Source organism: Bubalus bubalis, chromosome 18 (genome assembly GCF_019923935.1).
Source record: "Bubalus bubalis isolate 160015118507 breed Murrah chromosome 18, NDDB_SH_1, whole genome shotgun sequence".
NCBI classification, from domain to species: domain Eukaryota; kingdom Metazoa; phylum Chordata; class Mammalia; order Artiodactyla; family Bovidae; genus Bubalus; species Bubalus bubalis.
In genome coordinates this window covers 64,593,182-64,613,671 of record NC_059174.1, presented here as the reverse complement: position 1 = coordinate 64,613,671, position 20,490 = coordinate 64,593,182, and the positions used below count along the sequence as shown (strand labels likewise).

General features: G+C 45.3%; 3 protein-coding genes across 6 annotated transcripts in view; 2 read left to right on the top strand and 1 right to left on the bottom strand.

Annotated features, from left to right (window-relative positions):
• LOC123327504 (zinc finger protein 169) overlaps positions 1–20,490 on the top strand; it is a 43,373-nt gene that overhangs the window by 13,139 nt on the left and 9,744 nt on the right. The window contains exon 4 of the mRNA XM_044931767.2: positions 1,294–1,420. Coding sequence (XP_044787702.2) covers positions 1,294–1,420 — 127 coding nt within the window. The remainder of the gene's footprint in view (positions 1–1,293; positions 1,421–20,490) is intronic.
• Positions 3,091–6,964, top strand: LOC112580460 (zinc finger protein 304-like). The gene has a single exon (XM_045163397.1). It carries the CDS (start codon positions 4,136–4,138, stop codon positions 4,904–4,906), a length of 771 nt encoding a protein of 256 aa, XP_045019332.1. The 5' UTR covers positions 3,091–4,135; the 3' UTR covers positions 4,907–6,964.
• LOC102403557 (zinc finger protein OZF) lies at positions 9,326–20,280 on the bottom strand. Of its 4 annotated transcripts, XM_044931770.2 has the most exons (4): positions 20,037–20,280; positions 16,158–16,196; positions 14,261–14,387; positions 9,326–12,938 (listed from the first exon to the last, which is right to left on the bottom strand). In XM_044931770.2, the coding sequence occupies exons 1-4, from the start codon at positions 20,049–20,051 to the stop codon at positions 11,554–11,556; spliced, it is 1,566 nt and encodes a 521-aa protein (XP_044787705.2). In that variant the 5' UTR covers positions 20,052–20,280; the 3' UTR covers positions 9,326–11,553. The 4 variants fall into 4 exon arrangements, with proteins under 4 accessions (XP_044787705.2, XP_044787708.2, XP_044787706.2 ...); XM_044931773.2 differs by lacking the exon at positions 20,037–20,280 and having other exon boundaries at positions 13,129–14,387; positions 16,158–16,179; XM_044931771.2 differs by lacking the exons at positions 16,158–16,196; positions 20,037–20,280 and having other exon boundaries at positions 9,326–13,729; positions 14,261–14,393.

Below are 20,490 nucleotides of genomic sequence, written 5' to 3'. Positions count from 1 at the left end.
TTGCTGGTGGGGCCAAAAGTGGACGTTAGAGAGTGTGTGGATTTTGTATGTTTTTAAACTAGGGCCGGTGGAGATTTTGATGAGAAGTAGTGATGTTCTGGGACTCGTCACCTGTCCCTCCCTCTGTGCTTCAGTCTGGGGGCCTTACAGTAGGAGTCCTTTTCTAGCCCAGCACCCTGAATCTAAGCCAGGAGTTATATGAAGAGGTTCCTGCTTTGGGCAGCCAGTAGGAGGAGGAGTGGAAGGGTGTATTAGACTCAGGAACCGCTTACACAAGTGCTTAAGGGGTTAAGATTGAGTTGGGAGTCATCAAGAAACCACAGGTCTTAATTCTGTCTGTTGAGAAAAAGGCCAGAAGTTGGGCAACAATAGCAGGCTGAGGAGCTGGGCTTCTCTTTTGAAGGTGATGAAAGACATGAACTTCCGGGATGCCTCCGTGGTAAAGATTCCACCTGCAGTGTAGAAGATGCAAGAGACAGGTTTGATCCCTGGGTCAGGAAGATCCCCTGGAGGAGGGAATGGCAACCCATTCCCGTGGTCTTGCCTGGGAAATCCCATAGAGAAACCAGGTGGGCTGCAGTCCTTGGGGTCCCAAAGAGGCAGACATGACTAAGTGAACATGTAGCAGGCACAAAAGACATGGCAGATTTGGAAGAGAAGAGAGAGCTCTGAATCAAAACAGGCTCCCTCTGGCTGCTGTCTGGTTGAGAATGGAGTGTGGGCGTGAGGGAGGCTAGCGCAGTGGTCCACGGAAGTGCTGATGGTGGCAAAGAAGGTCCCAGCCGGGCGCTGAGCACTGGGTCAGGCGCTGGGGTGGCAGTGCAGCCTGTCATAAACACAAAGGAGTTCTTCCTGGATGCTGTGTGCAGAGTGGTTTCAGGGGTGGGGTGTGCCTTGGAAGTGTACACTGGAAAGTTTTTCATCTTAATGGAGGGGGACCCCAGATATGAGGAAGGTGTGGTTCAGAGTGATGTACATGGTGGGAGGAGCATGGACTGATGGCGTGAAAGTTGTTTCTGGGAGGCATGGTCAGGAGGATGCCAGCAGGAGAGTGTTTGGTGCCCTTCCTGCTGGACCCATGGCTTACATAGTCTGTCTGCCCGCCTGCCTGATTTTGCTCTGGGCTGCACACGGTGATCAGAGGGACAGGAGAGGGCAGCCAGGAGTGGTGTCACGGCCAAGTATTGCCTCCGAGTTGGGAAGCTGGGAAGCAGAGGAGTCAGGGGGTGGGAGGTGAGCGGGGGGCCTGGGGAGTCCTGTTGTCTGTGGGCTCAGCTGTCCCCATCGTGGCAGGGTGGTGTGACCTTCGAGGATGTGTTCGTGTACTTCTCCCGGGAGGAGTGGGAGCTGCTGGAGGAAGCTCAGAGACTCCTGTACCGCGATGTGATGCTGGAGAACCTTGCACATGTGGCTGCCTTGGGTAAGTCCCTGTTTCAGTTACCTATTGGTACATGTCAGACTACTCCAAAAGTGAGTGATGTAAAAAATAAAAAGGCCTTATGTAAGTTTCAGTGTGTCGGGTACTCGTCACAGCTTACCTGGTGCTTTTGGCTCAGGGTCTGTCACGAGGCTTCTATCAAGCTCCCAGCCGAACTGTTCTCATCTGAAGGCCATTCTCGGGAGGATCTCACTCACAAACTCACTCATGTTTTATGTTTCCAAGAGGTTGTTTCTTGTGGCTTGTTGGACTGTAAGGCTGTTGGTCAGAGGCCCCCTGGCTTCCTTGTTACCCTAGCCTTTCTGTAGCGCATCTCACAGCAGGGAAGGAACCTTCTTTCTGAGCAGAGAGAATGTCCAGGACGGTAGCTTGTCCTTTTCTAACCCGACCTGGAAACAGTGATCCCATCATTTTTCTCTGTTCTGTTCTTAGAACTGGGTCAGTCAGTGCAGCCTTTGGTCAAGGGAAGTGGCTCATGCAAGGGCAAGAACACCAGGTGACAGGTCTTCCTGGGCCATCGGAGAGGCTGCCTGCCACAGGCCCACATGCCTGCTGCAGTGTCCTTGGGTTCGGTTTTTCCCTGGTGCCCTGGGGGCAGCTCTTCCTGTCCTGCCAAATCAGGGGCTCTTCCCCCTCCCGTCTTGGTTCCCAGGGTAGGGGCTGTGGATGCCCAGGGCTGTGTGTAGTGTCCCCTCACTGAGCAGTCCTGACACCTGCTGCCCAAAGCCTTTCTGAATAAGGTTAAGAGTTCAGGGCTTTTGAGTTGGCTTCACAGATTCTCCCTGGCTTGGGCACGTCTAGACCCATGATGTGTCTTGTCTATGTTCTGCCCCCATCCTCTGGCTGGCAGTTCTTGGGGACTGACTTTGCCAGAAATTGTAGCTATTGACATGTCACTGCTTGTGGAGGGCATAGGGGTGTTCTGCCAAATCCTCCTACGTGGTTTTTTGTCTTTTTACTTTTAACCTTTTCTTCTCTCTGAGATGGGTCTATCTGGGCCACTCATCTGTGCTCTGTTTGGTTTTTGTTTTGTTTTGTTTTTACAACTTCCACCTTCCAGATCCCATGTAGGTGCCCAGTGGCAGAGAGGCAGAGAGCCCTGGGTGCCTGTGGGTGGACCTGTCTCCAGCCACACTGACAGCCCAGAGCAGGGGAGCTGAGAGAGAGCCATCTGAGGGTTGGGCTCACATCGTACCGTCAGCCTGCTTTGTGTTCACCAGTGTTTTCTTGCCAAGGCCCATAGCAGTACCTCACTTCTCCCTTTCCTCACCATTCTTGGCACTTGACGTTTTTCTCCTGTCTTCCGTCCCTTTGGCTGTTTTCCCACCCCTCTGGCCTCCATGTATGTCACTCATTCTCCTCTGCTCACCCTGCAACACTCTGCAACATTGGCTGCATTAATGTGTCATGAGTTGTGTACATATCCCTATGTAGTCCTGAAGAGCCAGCTACTTACTTGCAATCAGATTTTCCTGGGCCTGGACAGAGCCTTCTGACAGATGAGCCAAGCTCGCCTGACACCAACAGCTGCTGCTGCTGCTAAGTCGCTTCAGTCGTGTCCGACTCTGCGCGACCCCATAGACGGCAGCCCACCAGGCTCCCCCGTCCCTGGGATTCTCCAGGCAAGAACACTGGAGTGGGTTGCCATTTCCTTCTCCAATGCATGAAAGTGAAGAGTGAAAGTGAAGTCGCTCAGTCGTGTCTGACTCTTACCGACCCCATGGACTACAGCCCACCAGGCTCCTCCGTCCGTGGGATTTTCCAGGCAAGAGTACTGTTTAAACCCTGTTTAAACCCTTCTTAGAGGAGTGAGTTGGAGACCTCGCCTCTGCTTCCAGTACTGTCCACCATCATTGTGTCTTTACTCATCATTGGAAGTCCTCCATACCTTCCAAGGCCCAGGACTGACAATGGGCCCTTCCTCACTGATCCTGGCCCCCTCATCCTGCCAAAGGCCCGTGGACTCACTCACTGGTGTGTCACACACTCGGAGGTGATGGACTTGCTGCTTCTTACTGAAGTCAGCATGTCCTTCACTAGCAGCTCTTTGCTTTCAGGTTATTGATGTGAAGCAGACAATGAGGAGGCCCCTTCTGAGCAGAGTGTTTTTATGGAATTAGTGTCAGAGTTCAGGACTCTTGGGTCCTGTCCACTTATCCAGAAAGCTCACCCATGTGAGACAGGTGACCTGCTCTTGAAAGGCATTTTAACACCTGGATGAACACCAGGGGTCATGCCCTTCACTGAACCTGTACACTTGTGACCCCTATGGGCGAGGATTCCTGTTGAGTGAAACCTTTCATCAGCACCAGAAACCACATAGTGGTAAGAATCCCGTCAGTAAAATGATAATGTGGTCTCACGTATGAAGAGCTGTCCATGAGTTAGGGAGACTTTTACTTGCGGGGATGTGCAAGTAAAAGACTAGACTTTGGGCGACACCAGGGAGACAGTGATAACTCATGCGCTGACAATGAGAAAGCCTTCCTGAGCGCTTTCACTCTCCTCAACAGCCAGACAACTCAGGCTGAAGTGCGAGCCTTTAGGTGCCTACCGTGTGGAAATCTGTCCAAGGAGAAATCCGCTCTTCTTCATGGTGGGGAAACATCACATGTGTGTAAGGAGTGTGGAGAGGCCTTCATTCACCTGTCTCACCTAAAAACCCACCAGAAATTTCACATTGGCAAAAGACAATATATGTGCAGTGGATGTGGAGAAGCTTACAACAGAAGCTTGCACCTTGTTCAGAACCAGAGAACTCACACTGGGGAAAGACCTTATGAGTGCAATGAATGCAGAAAACCCTTTGGTCGTAAAAGCACACTTGTGCAGCACCAGAGAGTTCACACTGGCGAAAGGTCTTATGACTGCACTGAATGTGGAAAAGCCTACAGCAGAAGCTCCCACCTCGTGCAGCACCAGAGGATTCACACCGGAGAAAGGCCTTATAAATGCAGTGAATGTGGGAAGGCCTTCAGTCGTAAAGACACACTTGTGCAGCACCAGAGATTTCACACAGGGGAAAGGCCGTATGAGTGCAGTGAATGTGGAAAATTCTTTAGCCATAACTCCAGCCTCATTAAACATAGGAGAGTCCACACAGGAGCAAAGTCTTATGTGTGTGGCAAATGTGGGAAGGCTTTTGGCTACAAAGACACACTTGAGCAGCACCAGATAATGCACACTGGAACACGGCCTTATGAGTGCAGCAAGTGTGGGAGGGCCTTCAGCTATAAACACATGCTTGTGCAGCACTGGAAAATCCACACTGGAGAAAGGCCTTATGAGTGCAATGACTGTGGAAAGCTCTTTAGCCATAGCTCCAACCTCATTGTGCACCAGAGAATTCACACTGGAGCAAAGCCTTATGAATGCAGTGAATGTGGGAAATGCTTTAGCCACAACGCCATCCTCATTCTACAAAAGACACATCACAGTAGAACAAGGCCTTATGTGCGTAGTGAATGAAGAAAAGCTTACATTAGTAGCTCCCACCTTGTTCAACACAAGATAGTTCACACTGGAGCAAGACCTTATGAGTGCAACGAATGCAGGAAATTCTTTAGCCGCAACTCCATTCCCATTCTACACCAAAGAGTTTACACTGGAGAAAAAGCATTACATGTGCAGTGAATGTAGGAAGGCCTATAGCAGAAGCTCCCATCTTGTTCAGCACCAGAAAGCTCACCCTGGAGAAGGACCTCATGAATACCACAGTTTTGGTGACCCTTTAGCTGCATCTCTTAAACTTGTTTAATGCCCAGAAACTTCAACTGGAGAAAGGCCTTATGAATGGAGTCAATGCACTGTGTCCCTTTTGAAGATTATAGGACTCACACCGGCAAAGGTGGGTGTTTCCAGCTTTGTGCTGTCACAGATAAAACCGCTGTGACGATTTGTGTATAAATGATTACTGAATCACCTTCCATTGTATGGTTGTACCACAGTCCATCCATCCACTGAGGGATATCTTGATTGCTTCCAAGTTTTGGCACTATGGCTAAACCTGCCTTGTGCATTGTTTTGTGTGGGTATACATTTTCAGTTCATTTGGGTTCAAGCCTCAGAGCATGATTTGCTGGGTCACATAGTAAGGGAATATTTAGTTTTATAAAAAACTGCCTTCTAAAGTGGCTGTATCATACTGCATTCCCACCAACAGTAGCTGAGAGTTCCTGTTGCTCCATGTTCTTGTCAGTATTTGATGTCAATGTTTTGGGTTTTGCCATTCAAGTAGGTATGTAGTAATAGTATATTGTTGTTTCTTTCATTTGCAATTCTCTAATGACATATGATGAATATCTTCATATTCTTTTAACAGTGTCTTTTGCTGAACAGAAATTTTAAACTTTAGTCAAGTCCAAATTACTCAGTGTTTCTTTCATGGATTGTATTTTGGTGTTGTGTCTAACACATCATTGCCTAACCCAAGGTCTGTGTCCCCTGTATTGTCGTCTATGTGTTTTACTGTTTTGTATTTAGGCTCATTATCCATTTTGAGAAAATATTTGTGAAAAGTGTGAGGTCTATAGATCATGTTTTTTTTGTTTGTTTGTTTGTTTTCCGTGCTGTGCAGCTTGTAGGATCTTAGTTCCCAAACCAGGGATTTTAGCCCACATCCCCTGCAGTGGAAGCAGGGAGTCCTAACCACTGGATCATGTTTTTAAGCCCCATTTGTTGAAAAAGACTATCCTTTCTCCATTCCTTTGCCTTTGCTCCCTTTTCAAAGATCAGTTTACTGTATTAGTGTGGATCTATTTCTGTGGTTTCTGTTCCAGTTTTTAACACTTAGTGAGATAATCATCACGTGGCTGTGGTTTTTTAAATTTTTTCCTTGTCTTTTATTTAAATGGTGCAGGCGTGCTAAGTCGCTTCAGTCATGTCTGACTCTGTATAACCTGTGGACTGTAGCCTGCCAGACTCTTCTGTCCATGGGAACTAATCTTGCATTTCCTGCAAGAAATCCCACATGATCATCTTGTATAATCCATTGTATATATTGCTGAGTCAGTTTTCTGATATTTTGTTAGTGTATTGAATAGATAGATGAATGGTAATGGATTTATAGATCTGTTTTTCTCCGACTTTGGTATCAGAGTAATTCTGATGTCAAAGAATAATTGTTTCCTCCTCCTTTATTTTCTGGAGGAGTTTTGAAGGATGAGTGATACTTCTTTTTTTAATGCTTGCTGGAATTCCTTAGTGAAGGCACCTAAGCCTGGAATTTTCTTGTGGGAAGACTTTCAATAAAAATACAGTCAAGTAATTTTTTCAATTTTGTTCTCTTGAACGGCTTTGGAGTACAGTTGATTAAGAACATTCTGTTAGTTTCAGGTGGACAGCAGAGTGATTTGGTTATACATATACATGTATGTATTCTTTTTCAAATTATTTTTCCATCTGGGTTATTTCAGTGTTTTGAATATATATACTGTATATAGTAGGTCCTTGTAGGTTGTCTATTTTAACTACAGCACTGTGTACATGTCAATCAACTCAATAATCTCTCGCATCCCCCCACCACCACCCTCCAAGTTTGTTCTCTTAAGTTTGTGCATCTCTTTCTGTTTTGTAAATGTTTGTATTTTTTTTTAATCATTCCCTTATGATACCTTCAATTTATTTAGTTAGTAGTGTCTTTACTCTTGGTTTTGTTGTCTTTTCAGTCAACCTACAGTTTTGTCAATTTTGAAAGAACCAACATTTTTCTTCATTGATTTTTTAAAAGTTTTGTTTCAATATTTTGTTCTAATTTTATCATTCCTTTCTTATCTTTGCTTTAGGGTTTGGTCTTATTTTCCAGGTTTCTCAATAAGTAAGGTTAGGTTATTGACATTATTCTTCTTCTGTAATAAACTGTAAATAAAGCTATACATTTCCTTTAAATTTTTCCCTTGTAATTAGAATATTGGGCAGTGTATAGTTTAATAAGTCTTTTCCTATTAAATTTGCAGGGATGGTACCAGAGTGGGAAGAATGCTTATTTTTCAGTCCAAGTATTTACAGCTGAAATGGGGAAAATCTGGGTTATCTGAAATACCTTCCACTGTCAGGAAGAGATTGAGCTAAGCTGTTGGTGACTGATGTAGCATTATCCTCCATGTCTACCAGAATTTGATTAGGATGACCATGTACAGTCAACTCATCTTGAGTACTAAAGGGTATGGCAGGCTATTGGGCACTTTCCCTTCCTCGGGGCACCCTGTTTTGAGGTATATTCTTTGTGTCAGCTTTTTTTCATAAGACAGGAAAATCTTTCTCCAGTGTTCATTCTATTTATTTGCAAGTGTCCTTGTCAATAGGCAGTTGGTTGGGATGTGAGCCCCTTAGCCTCTGCTCATCATCTGCAGGGACATGTTTCTTTGGATCCTGTCTTATAAATGTGCTAGTCTGTCCTGAAAATCTACAGCTTAAATATGTTTTTGTTTTGCTGATTAAATTGCAATCAATTTTTCTTTTTCTCCCTGGTGGCTCAGAGGTTAAAGCGTCTGCCTCCAATGCGGGAGACCCGGGTTCGATCCCTGCGTTGGGAAGATCCCCTGGAGAAGGAAATGGTAACCCACTCCAGTACTCTTGCCTGGAGAATCCCATGGATGGAGAAGCCTGGTAGGCTACAGTCCATGGGGTCGCAAAGAGTTGGACACGACTGAGCGACTTCACCTTCACTTCAGGTCTGGATTTTAGGAGCCTTAGACTTCCTTTCCTGACCTATGACCCTCAGGGTTTTTGTGGAAAGAGAACTCCCTGTTGATCCCTTCCTGATCAGTTTCCAATCAGCTTTTGTCACCTTATCACATAAGCTTAGCATCTTATGTTCCAACCAACATGTATACAAGTTGTATAAGTTAGATGACCTTAGTTAGATGTATCCTAAAGAATTCTAAATTTTTAAATAACTACTTGCTGGTCTTACTTGGGTTGAAGAGAATCTTTAGTTATATGTTTTAATTCGGCTCAGGTCCAAGGTTTAAATTCTACAATTTTCTGCATGTGACTCACAGCTGGGGTCGATCTTCAGAGGTAACTGGCATTTGGAGTTTTAAGACAACTGTTGGGAAAAGGTAGTGAAACTGTGTGTGCATGCTAAGTTGCTTCAGTAGTGTCTGACCTTATGGACTGTAGCCCACTAGGCTCCTCTGTCCATGGGAATTCCCCAGTCAATACTGGAGCGGGTTGCCATGCCCTCCTCTAGGGGATCTTCCCGACACAGGGATCAAACCCATGTCTCTTATATAAGTCTCCTGCATTGGCAGGCGGGGTTTTTCCCACTAGCGCCACCTCAGAAACGTAGTTCCCCTGTTGAGTTTAACCTCCCTATCCAAAAGTCTATTCCTTTTCATCTCTTACCTAAATCCTGTGCTAAATTAAACATTAATAATACTTTAATATTACAAAAAGTCATTAACAATGATTATGTAGTTACTCAGTGAAATTGGGAAAAATATATAGTTCTAGAGAAACTTATTTGTTATAGGGGAAATAAAAAGTTAAACTTAAGATCTCAGTGGCTACAGTTTATTACAGTGAAAAGGATACAGATGATAGTAGCAAAGGAAGATGGCATAATGTGACAGACTCCAAGAGGAGCCATGTTGGCAGGTTCCAGTTGCCCCCTCGCTTAAGTCTTAGTGTCTCCGTTTCTGGCTTGTGCACCTCTGGAAATATTACCTGGTTTGGTAACAACCTCATATTCACAGCTTGAAATTGCCACAGTTTGGAGTATTTGTACCAGGGAAACTGGCAAACACTACAATCAGGGGTCGATTTGCTGTTTTATAAATTTTTGAGGCTTTAGAAAGTAGTGAAGAATGAGTTAATAATGAGGACTATATACGGGGAATACCACATTCATTCCACCCAGCCAAGTTGAACTGAAGAAAAGTCAAGTTCTAACACATTTCTTTTATTGTCTTCTTAGTTATTCATAAAAAAGGAAATATCAGCCAAAATTCACTACCAGATAGTAAGTAACTATTATAAATATTTTATCAAAGACATGCACTTGGCAGGTGGACACATTAAAAATGTTCACCCAGACAGACCATCAGGCAATAGTGAGGTAACTACACATTTTGAAAATAGGTAGTATTTCATATTCTGACCACACCAAATAAGTACAGGTGAGGAATATAGGGGAGTTGGAATGCTCCCAATACTGTTGATGGGAATCCAAAAGGGTAATCATTCACTTTAGAATATGAAACCATATATTCATTTAAGAAAATGTACATGTTCACAGTAAACTTTCTGTGATAGCCAAGCTGGAAACAAAGTGCAAAATCCCATTCATCCATTAACAGATAAGTGGATAAACAGTCAATAGGTTAGTATATCCAAACAGTGTATTTTTCAGGAATTAAAAATATTAACTATCAGGGAATTCCCCAGTGGTCTCTGTGCTTTCACCACTGAGGGCCTGGGTTCAATCCCTGCTTGGGGAACTAAGATCCCACAACCTTGTGTCATGGCAAAAACAAACAAAAACACAACCATTCATATCTGCAATATGGATAATTCTCAAGGTAATTATGTACCATGAAAGAAAAAGGCAAATACAAAAGTAAACACATTAACATTCCAATGACATTAAAATTCTAGAAAACTAATAGAATGTGAAATAAAGTAAATTGAATCCGTTGCCTGGGAGCCCAGGGAGATTTCAAAAGGTAGATGTGGGAATAATGGATGTTTGTTATTATGGTGGTTCTGTGATTTTACACGTAGTAGGAAGTTACCAAGCTACACATTTTAAGTATATTCAGTCCACTGCATACCAACTATACAGCTCAATTAAGTTTAAATAAAAATTGGCTTCACATAAAAATCCGAATCTCCTTTTTAGAAAAGTAGAACTCCGGAAACCAACACATTAACTACATCACCTTTCCATGTCTCATGTGAGGGGTTGGGTCCCGGTAGCAATGAAAACAGAGGAGCGATGGAAAGTGTTTCCACTTGAGTTCTCCAGGAACTCTGCCTGGGTCCTAAAAAGTCACATGCCTGGACTACAGGATTTCCACTCTCCCTCTTTTTTTCCTCCACAACTGTGCAGCAATGGCCTTGAGATAAACAATCTGCAGATGCTATGAGGATCCTAAAACCTTTACATTATTCAGTCTGACTGACTGGAGGCTCAGGAGGAAGTAGCTCTGTAGATCTGGAGAATTTCTTTAAAAAAACCTCCTAAACAACCAGTTACATTTGTGGATGAAACTTTAGAAAAGGCCCGTTCCTTCATTGCTAGTCTCTCAGGACCTATTAATTCCGAGTGTCTTCTGTACCAAGTATGGTTCCTGCTCAATGTCTGTAATCTAACTCAGCAACACCAGCCTGCTATGTTGTGGACATTATGGCACATGGCTCTGTTCCAGCTGGACCTACAGAACTTCTTCCCTTGAACAGTACTGGGGGGATGATGTGACATCCCTTATGAAAACAGAACATTCATGCTGTTCCAAAAACCACTGGTGGTTCTCATGGCTGCCCTCTCATCTCAGGGTGACCTCTGAAACCAAAAATTATGACATTCAGGTCACAACAAAACCCTGCAGTCTACCCCAGGAGGCCTTGGACAACAATGCAAATTAGACCAAAACTGCAATGAAAACTACTCTCTGCCATGATACTATCCTCACTGAGGACTAGAGTTCCCAAACAGGTGACACACAGCTGGAAAAACCCATTCTGAGCATGACATGAAATAATGCCACTGAAGAGGGTAAACAAGCCACCAGCAGAACGCAGACTGGGTCACCTTGGTCAAAGCTGGTTAAGCCAATGTTCTAGTCAGTTAGACGTAAGAGGATAACATCCAAGTGCTCAGGCTACTCAAGCTTTCCTCCATAGAATGCATGAGCACAAAAGTCTACCAACCCTGATCACACTGAGATGACCACCAGTTGGTAGAAGTAAGATGATTTTTACCACAGAAACTCACAGTGACATGAAGTCTGGGAAGGGCCATGGGCAGATTAGAAAGTACAGCACAGCTCCTTAAAAGCTTCCAACGAATCAGGCACCCACAGGTACTCTCCACACTAGGGCTGTGCAGATGGGTGGCATCCAACTTCCAGTTGATGAGTCCCTCACAGAGCCCATTCAGTAAGATGTATTAGCTAAGGAGACAGTTCATTATTTGCTTCTCTGCTCATCTCATTTGAAGGTCTTTGCCCAGTATGAACTTTCTGGTGACGAAGGAGGTTAGACCTTCGGCTGAAAGCTTTCTTACACTCACTGCACTCATAGGGTCTATCTGGGCTGTGATGTTTCTGGTGCTCAATCAGAGTAGACCTTTGACTAAAGACTTTTCCACATTTGCTGCACTCGAGAGGCCCTGCTCTGGTGTGAATTTTTCGGTGTTGAGTAAGCTGGGTGCTTTGGCTAAATAATTCTCTGCATTCAGTGCACTCATATGGTCTTTCTCCAGTATGAATTCTCTGGTGTTGAGTGAGGCCAAAGCTTTGGCTAAAGAGTTTTCCACATTCAGTGCATTTATAAGGCCTTGCTCCAGTGTGAACTCTCTGGTGCTTGATGAGAGTAGAGCTTTGGCTAAAAACTTTTCCACATTCACTACATTCATATGGCCTCTCCCCAGTGTGGATTCTCTGATGTTTAATGAGGCTGGGACTTTGGTTAAAAAATTTCCCACATTCACTGCACTCATAAGGCCTTGTGCCTGTGTGAACCCGCCTGTGTTTAATTAGATTGGAGTTGGATGTAAAGAATTTTCCACATTCATTGCATTTATAAGGCCGTGATCCAGTGTGAATTCTCTGATGTTCGTTAAGGCTGGAGCTTTGGCTAAACAATTTCCCACATTCACTACACTCATAAGGCTTTTCCCCAGTGTGAATTCGCCGGTGCCTCACAAGTGTGGGTCTGTTGCTAAAAGCTTTCCCACATTCCCTGCACTCGTAAGGCCTTTCTCCAGTGTGGACTCTCCGGTGCTGAACAAGTATGTGTTTATAGCTGAAGGTTTTCCCACATTCGCTGCATTGGTAAGGCCTCTCTCCAGTGTGGACTCTCTGGTGCTGAGCAAGCCTGTACTTGCGGCAGAAGGTTTTCCCACAGTCGCTGCACTTGTAGTGCCTCGGTCCACTGTGAGCGGCCTCCACACACTCAGTGTCCCCTTGTGGAGTGAGCTGGTGCTGGAGAAGGTCAGAGCCAACAGGGAAATCCTTCCCAGGCTCCTGGCACGGGAAAGACTTCTTGGTTGTATGAACAATACGAGTCTTCATAAAGGCCTTCCCCATGTCTCTTCTAAAGAGTTTCTCTCCACTGTGCTGCTGAAATCTCACACCTGCCCTACACAGTGTCTGGACAGGGTTTACTCCCAGGTCCTCAGTGAGATGCAGACCACCTTCTACATCCAGGTTACCCATCTCCCAGGGACAGGCCTTCTGGATGGACAGGTCTGTCTTTGAAGTAATCATCTGTGGCACTTCTACAGAAGCATTCTGCTCAGAAGTTTTCTCCTTCATCTCTGTTCTCTGCCGACAACCTGAAAGCAAAGAAATGGGGGTGAATTTCATGTAGATCTTGGTAGAAGTAGGGAGCCCTGTCACAATACATGTCTGACATAGAAAGAATAAATCCATGGGATTATTTTCAGGACAAGGGAGGTGGGAGCAGGTTAGGAAAGGGCTGCTGTGTGGACAGGGCCACTACACATCACAAAACGGACAACTCACCAGGCAAAAGACACAAGGATGGGGTGCAGAACACGGGGAACCAGGGGTCCACAACTCACGCCTCCGGGAACGGTTTTCACCAGGGCCTTGGCTGCTGGGAACACATGTGTGCTGTGTGCAAAGCTGTATTCAGACCCAGGAAAATCCAACTGTTACTGAGTAGCTGGTGTTCAAGGACCGTTTTGAGGATAAGTGCAGGCCTCATGACATGTTAGGTGTAGGCCAATATTGAAAAGCAGAGAAGTGAAGATGGAGAGGACCACCGAGGAGTAGAAGGCAGAGAGGTGAGGGATAATCCTGGGCGCAATGTCAGAGTAGGTATGACGGAAAGAGCAAAGCGTCGGGAGTGGGGAGGAGAGAGAGTAATGAGGTTCACCGTCACTGGCCTTGGCACCAAAATAGTGTTGGGCACAGGACACGTTCCTGATATGGTCTGAATCCAGCCATGACATCACTTCCTCCCCCTGATGCCAATCACCAAGGCCAGGCCCACTCTGAGCCCCTCTTGCTGTGCCTGGAGTCATGTCCACTCTGTCCTGTACCCAGGGTTCTCCTCCCAGCTCCAACGGGACAACAACATGGGACCTAGAAGATGCAAGTCCTAAGGGAAAGATAGGACAGGTGAGTGGTCAGTACTGGCCCACGGGGGCAATTAATTCCAAAATAATCTCAGGAAACAGACACTATCACATAAAAAATCTTTGATGGGGGGTATCATAGAAATAGCCAGGTGAACCCCAGAAATAGTGACTATGTTGGGTCCCAACAATTGCTGGTACAGTGAGGGCCTAGGAAATGTCAGCTGGAAGGGGGAAGAGCCTGGAGCACAAATGTGCAGGGGTCTACAGAGTCATCTCAGCAGGGAGTGGCTAAGAACCCACAGAACTGATTCCAAGTCTTTTGGCTCAGAAAACCTTCACTAGGAAAACTTCAGAGCCGCTGGCACTGGGGCTTCCTGTGAAAGGAGTTGGTCCACACATTCACTCAGCCTTGGTACCCACAGCACAGAGGACAGGGAAGCAATAATAGAGAGGTGCCTACTGTCCAGCTGTGAGACGAATCGACTTGCCTTGGAGAAAAGCGGAAAGTCAGAGACCTGCCCAGGACGCTGGGACAGGGGTGAGGGCCTTACCCAAGGACGCAACCAGTGCAAAGGTCTCCAGCATGACATAGCTGTACAGGCGTCTCTGGGTCTCACCAAGGAGCCTCCATTCCTCCTGGGAAAAGTACACAGCCACGTCCTCAAAGGTCACAGGGCCCTGTGATGATGGGAACAGATGTGCATAAGCAGCCTGTCTCCCCAGGACCCCATAAGTACCCCCAACCTAGTCCAAACTCACCCCGGGGTCATCATCCTCCCCAGCGACCCAACTTAAGAGGGCAGTGGTACCCAAAACTCTTCATGTTTTCTTGAGCACTAGCTCCAACCCCAGTAACAACACGCACATCTGCAGACAGATGCCTTCTACACTGTGGGCCTGGGATGTAGGGCCTACTCCCTCTCCTGCAAGACAGCAGCCTGACAGTTCCCAGGGTGATGCAGCCCAAATGCCAGCAACGTGGGCTCATACTCCTCTCTTAACCTCCTGGAATGAGGGCACGGGGACTGTTTGCTCACACACCTTCCCCACATCGGTGTCACCCGCTGGACGACCTCATACATCTGACCCCCAACACTAGCACCTGGACCACAAAACTGTCATGTCTCCTGTCTCCTCATGTATCTTTCTGCACATGACACCTGAAAACCCATTCAACGCAACAGAATCCCACCAAACCCCAACTTTCCACTGGCAGCTCACCAGCCCTGTTCTTCCTCACCAGGCCTTGATCCTAGTTCCAACCTCAGTCACAACATGCAGACCTAAAAACCCCTGGTAAGGGTCCATTTCTATACTGCACATTATGTCTCCTTACCAATTCCAATCTTTGTCCACATAACAGCCATTCAAAATCCACACCTACTTGACACACCTTACAGAAATTCACATGACATCCTGTCACAAACTCCCCAAGTTCCACCACAAAAGCCTGGTAACTGCACAGAAAGAGAAGCAAGCACCAGCCTGACTTTGCTATCACTTCATCTCCATTTCTGCTTTCCCTATGCATCAATTTCACGGCCACTCTCCCATGAAAACCTGGGCCACCTGCTGACCCCACACACCTTCCGGCTGATGACCTTTGTAACAGCCCCCCTGTTTCCTTGTCCCATAATTGCATCCTGAAGCCTCCCTGGCCCTCTAGAGCTGCATGTTCAACCACCCATTTGTCTCCTATATTTGAGAGTCATTGGAACATCATCTGAGATTCATCAGGGCCAAAACCCAATTCCTAATATTCTCAGTGAAAACGACTGCTACCACTGACTTCCCTGAATCAGTTAATGCAACTTCCACCCTTCCAGATGCAAAGGGAATAAACTCTGGTGTTATGTATGACCCCTCCATTTTAGAAAATCTGGTTAGCCCTACTTGTAAAAATCCTGAAGCCAGGTATTTCTCCTACCTCCATATCCACCCCTCTGTCCAGTCACAACCAATGCTCATCTGGATGACTGCAATAGCTTCCTTGATTATCTCCTCGTCTTTCCCTCCCTTAGTCTGTTCTGCACTCTCCACTTAAGAGGGAGCCTCTTAAAACCTAAGTCAGATAACTCTTCTCCTCTATTCCCAATACGCCATGGCTGCCGTCACTCTGAACAGACTTCTGAGAGCACAGCTTCTCAGCAGAGTCTCATTCTAGGCCTGACTCTGGCCCTCTTGCTCTCTGTCTTCACCAGACATTAACAGAGACTTACAAGTCCTAAAACACACTCATCTCAGTTGCATCCTCAAGCATTTGTGTGGACTTCCCCAGTACCTAAGACAAGCTTTCACATTTAGGCCAATGGCTGCCAAAAATGTGAATCTCCCCATGGAACCTTTGGCTTGGACTTGGAAACCTGGGCTGAGGGTTTCTCTAGGGTCTCCAGACATCAAGTCCAGGAAAAGTAGCAGCAAAAGACATCCAGGACACCAGACACTCACCAGTGAAGGGTCCATACGTGGTTCTTCTGAATGTGGAACCTGTGGGAAGAGAAGGGCCATGTAACTTTAATACCCATCAGCAACAGACAAAAGATTAATGAGTGAACCATTTAATATTTCAGTCAGACATAAGGGAAAACTAAAGCCATGTAAAAGAGGGCAGAAAATGTTATGCAGTTGTGCCAAAAAGTCACGTGGTGCTGGGAGCGAGCTCTGCCCGTGGCAAAGGTCATGAGGAAGGAGGCTCGGCATACGCAAAGGCGGGATCAAGCCTCAGGAGTCCCCCTGGAAATTCTCAAGCATCTACCCCCAAAACCAGAGTCTGCCTACTTTCTGCTTTGTGCTCTCACCTACACCTCTGACTTTATGGGGCGCTGTCCCCCACTACCTCTCTGAAAAAAAGTTAACTTACAGCTCCATTTAATAAAGTTCCTGGGTGTGACAGTATTTCAACCTACAAACTCCTTTGGAAGTCCTCTAGCCTGCACGAATAGGTTTTTCCGGCCACATGTGATTGCTCAGAGCCTCCCAACTGTGAGAGGCATGAGATGTTCTAAACTGTCTAAATAGATTCCTTTGAGCAGTTAAAAGACTGATTAGAAATTGTATTGGTGAAGGGTTTTTCACTTGTTGGGCCAATGTTTGCTGCTAAGTCTCCATATCCCTTACCTGCTGTGTCCCTGGCAGTGTACTGATTAATATAATTGGTGTAAGTAGTAGCTTTAATGTTTGTAACCTTGAACCCTTGAGTTAATTCTTTTTCCTGTTATAGCCCACCACACCTTTGCCCTGTAGGAATGCAACTTTATCTAATGCTTTTGGAGGGTGGCGCCTGACTAATCACCTTTAGAGAAAAATAAGTTTTCTGAAGAAAGGGTCTTAAAATGTTAACAGGCCTCCGGGCCAGAAGATGATGCAAATCACTTAAATTTTGCATATGATAAGTTTGCAGGAAGAAAGCCTGGCTTACTGCATGACTCTACCCCTTCCCCCATTATCCTCTATGCATAACTTAGGTATAAAAACTAATTTGGAAAACAAAGTGCGGGCCTTGTTCACTGAAACTTGGTCTCCCCATGTCGTTCTTTCTCTCACCTTCTGGCTGAATTATTGAGCCTCTCTTCTCCACTGAATTTCCTCACTGAGCTATCCTTATTTAACCATTCTTTATATCCTTAATTAATGTTTAATTAAGCAATTGTTTCCTGATCCTCGCCGACGCCATCCCCGCTTCGAATTCCCTGGATCCACGGGGGCTGGGCCCCGGCAACGTGGATAACTTGAGAAAAGGTTTTTCAACAGTGGTATAAACAAGTGCAAAGCCTCCCTATCAGAGTCAGGTCTGGTGTGTCTGAGTAGCACCCTCGAGGCTAGTGTGATTGCAACCCAATGAGCCAGAAGAATAAGGGACTGTATTGGTGAGGAAATGCCTGTGGCAGGTCACCTAGCGCTATTATAACACTGAGCCACAAATATCAAAATTTACTCCATTTTATGTTAGGTCTGTTTCTGACACTCCCATTTGAGTCCACTTTTCTGTTTCCCCCCTGCCAGTAATACATTTTTCTCTTCCTATCACTTGTGGCTGGCTCTTAACAGCTGACCAGAAGTTCTTATATGTCCTTTTCAAATTTTATTCTGGTTCTATTAAAAGTTATTGTTGTATATAAAATTCCAGTTTACATAATCCAGATTAAATTCTGGTTTGAAATTATTATAACATTATATAGTATAATTCAAGAACATGTACTTTTGCTATTTATCCATATTCTTTGATGTTAAAACTTTTCCATAAATATTCAGACAGATTACCTGTAATTTCTTACATGCTCTTCTCTCCTGTAGTAGAGAACAGAACCACCATGTACTGACTACTGACTATGCATGCCAAATGAATCTCTGATAAAGGAGCCGTTCCTTAAATCAGAGTAAAAGTGCTTTGCCTCCAGCATCTGGTGATAACTGGACCTCATTTTGGACTCTTTAAACTTAAGAGAAAGCATATAAGTGATAGGACCTGACCTCTTGTCATCCTCATTATAGAAACATGGAAATATCTTCTTGAGTTCTTAACGTCCTGTTATGGTTTTGAAGCATTATAATTTTTTATCCTTATAATGATAAGGATAATGATAATATAATGATATTATATATATATATTATATATAATGATATATCCTTATAATGATAAGGCCAAAGCCCACTTAAGACAGGTATTTAATAAAATATCTCAATAATTTTCCCTTACAAGATCACCAGAGGAAAACTATTTAACAGTGAAATAAATATTACTGGAAAAGCACAATCTTTTAAAATACTAAAACAGTCTATGTGTGTGTAGACTGTAAAACAAAAGTTTATATAAGGCATAAGTGTGTATCAAAATGTAATTATGAGCGTGGGGTCAAGGAGGGGAAAAAATGTAATTATGAAACAGTTTAATAATTTCATTCAAAGAACTAAGTTAAAATTGGTAGTATGGAGGAAAACAAATTCAGTAAGCGGAAATGTTAATTTAAATACAATAAAAATGTTAACATAGAAACTAAACAGATGTGTGCTTAATGTATCTTCCCAGAACACACGGCAAGTGTGGCTACAGTACCACAATTTATAGACATACCGGACTAAGACAAACACCACCACCATCAACAACAAATACACCAAGGAAAGCCTCCAACAGAAGAATTCATAAAGACATTACTCGTATATTTATATCTATAAAAAACTACACAAAAAGGAAAATGACTGGCCACTCTGCATGAGGGAGGGTATCCAATTCAATGGACATGAACTTGGGCAAACTCCAGGAAGGACAGGGAAGCCTGGCATGCTGCAGTCCACTGGGTCACAGAGTCAGAAACGACTTAGCAACCAAACAACAACCTAGCATGAGAAACATGGGTAAAGTCACATCATATTGTGCAAATGAAGAAAAAGACATCGTAATACTTATATGAATCCATTCACTAAGTTTTAAAACGAAGGAGCGAAACTAAACTACAGCCGCCGCGTATTTCCCGCATAGTTGGCAGAACTGTCAAGAAACCATCAGTCGTGTCCGTCTCTTTGGGACCCCATGGACTGCAGCCTACCACGTTCCTCCAGCCATGGGATTTTCCAAGCAAGGGTATTGGAATGGGTTGCCATTTCCTTCTCCAGAGGATCTTCCCGACCCAGGGAATCGAACCTGGGTCTGCCTCACCGTGGGCAGACACTTTACCGTCTGAGCCACCAGGGAAGCCTTATATGATTCCATTCACTAAGTTTTAAAACGAAGGAGCGAAACTAAACTACAGCCGTCGCATATTTCCCACATAGTTGGCAAAACTATTGAGAAAAGCAAGGAAACCCTTACTTTAAATAACAACAGACAATACCTTAACTTTGGGGGGATGGGTATGTTTTGGGCTTCCCTGGTGGCTCAAATGGTAAAGAATCCGCCTGCAATGTGGGAGACCGGGGTTTGATCCCTGGCTTGAGAAGATTCCCCTGCGGGAGGGCGTGGCAACCCACTCCAGTATTCTTGCCTGGAGAATCCCCATGGACAGAGGAGCTTGGCGGGCTATAGTCCATGGGGTCTCAAGGGCACGACTGAAGCGTCTAAGCACATAGGCGGCTTCCTGGGGTCCTGTTGATAACGCATATTTTTTATCTCAGGCGGTTAACGGATACTCATCTTAGATCTGCGTATTCAAGTGCACGAGTAAGTTCTCTCTTTTTTTCCCCCATGCAGGTCATATTTTAAAATCGGAAAGTCAAGGTTTGGGGGACACGAATAAATATACATATAAGACGTTAGTAAGGAGACACTAATAAGAACAAAGATAACTCAGGATAAAAAGAACAGGGGGAGGGCCCGGAGGACGCAGGATTCACCTGAATCGGAACCATCAATGTGGCTGCCGCCAAAGAAGTCTGTTGGCGAAGGCGGGGTCGGGCTCTGCAGACCTCCTCCCGACCCGGAGAGAGAGTCAGGTCGGATGGCGCCCACGCCGAGCCTGAGACTCGCCTCGGAATAGCAGGCACAGCGGCCTTCCAGCTCCCAGGTCTCAGGCCGGCTCAGCGTTAGGAAGTACTCCAACGGTGAACTGATCTGAGTTTACAATATGTCGCCGGGGACCCACACAGGAAGGTCCACCCAGAGACCGTTCTCTAGAACGGAAGTGTTTCTGTCCTGAGTCTTCATTGGTCCATTGTCCCTGGCGCCTCGCGCGGTGCCTTTAGGGTAATGTAGTTCATAGCGCTCCCGTCGCTGGCAAGAGGTAGTGTTCCCCAATTCGGGAGAATTGTCCCGCCTCACCAGTAGGGTTGCAGTGAAGTCCCCAGGCTG

Excerpts from the sequence above, each read along its gene's own strand:
- LOC112580460 (XM_045163397.1), top strand. The coding sequence starts at position 4,136 with ATGTGCAGTGGATGTGGAGAAGCTTACAACAGAAGCTTGCACCTTGTT.
- LOC102403557 (XM_044931770.2), bottom strand. Across the intron at positions 14,388-16,157 it reads CACGTATGGACCCTTCACTG|GGCCCTGTGACCTTTGAGGA; the intron begins GTGAGTGTCTGG and ends CCATCATCACAG. Across the intron at positions 12,939-14,260 it reads TGCACTGGTTGCGTCCTTGG|GTTGTCGGCAGAGAACAGAG; the intron begins GTAAGGCCCTCA and ends CTTTGCTTTCAG.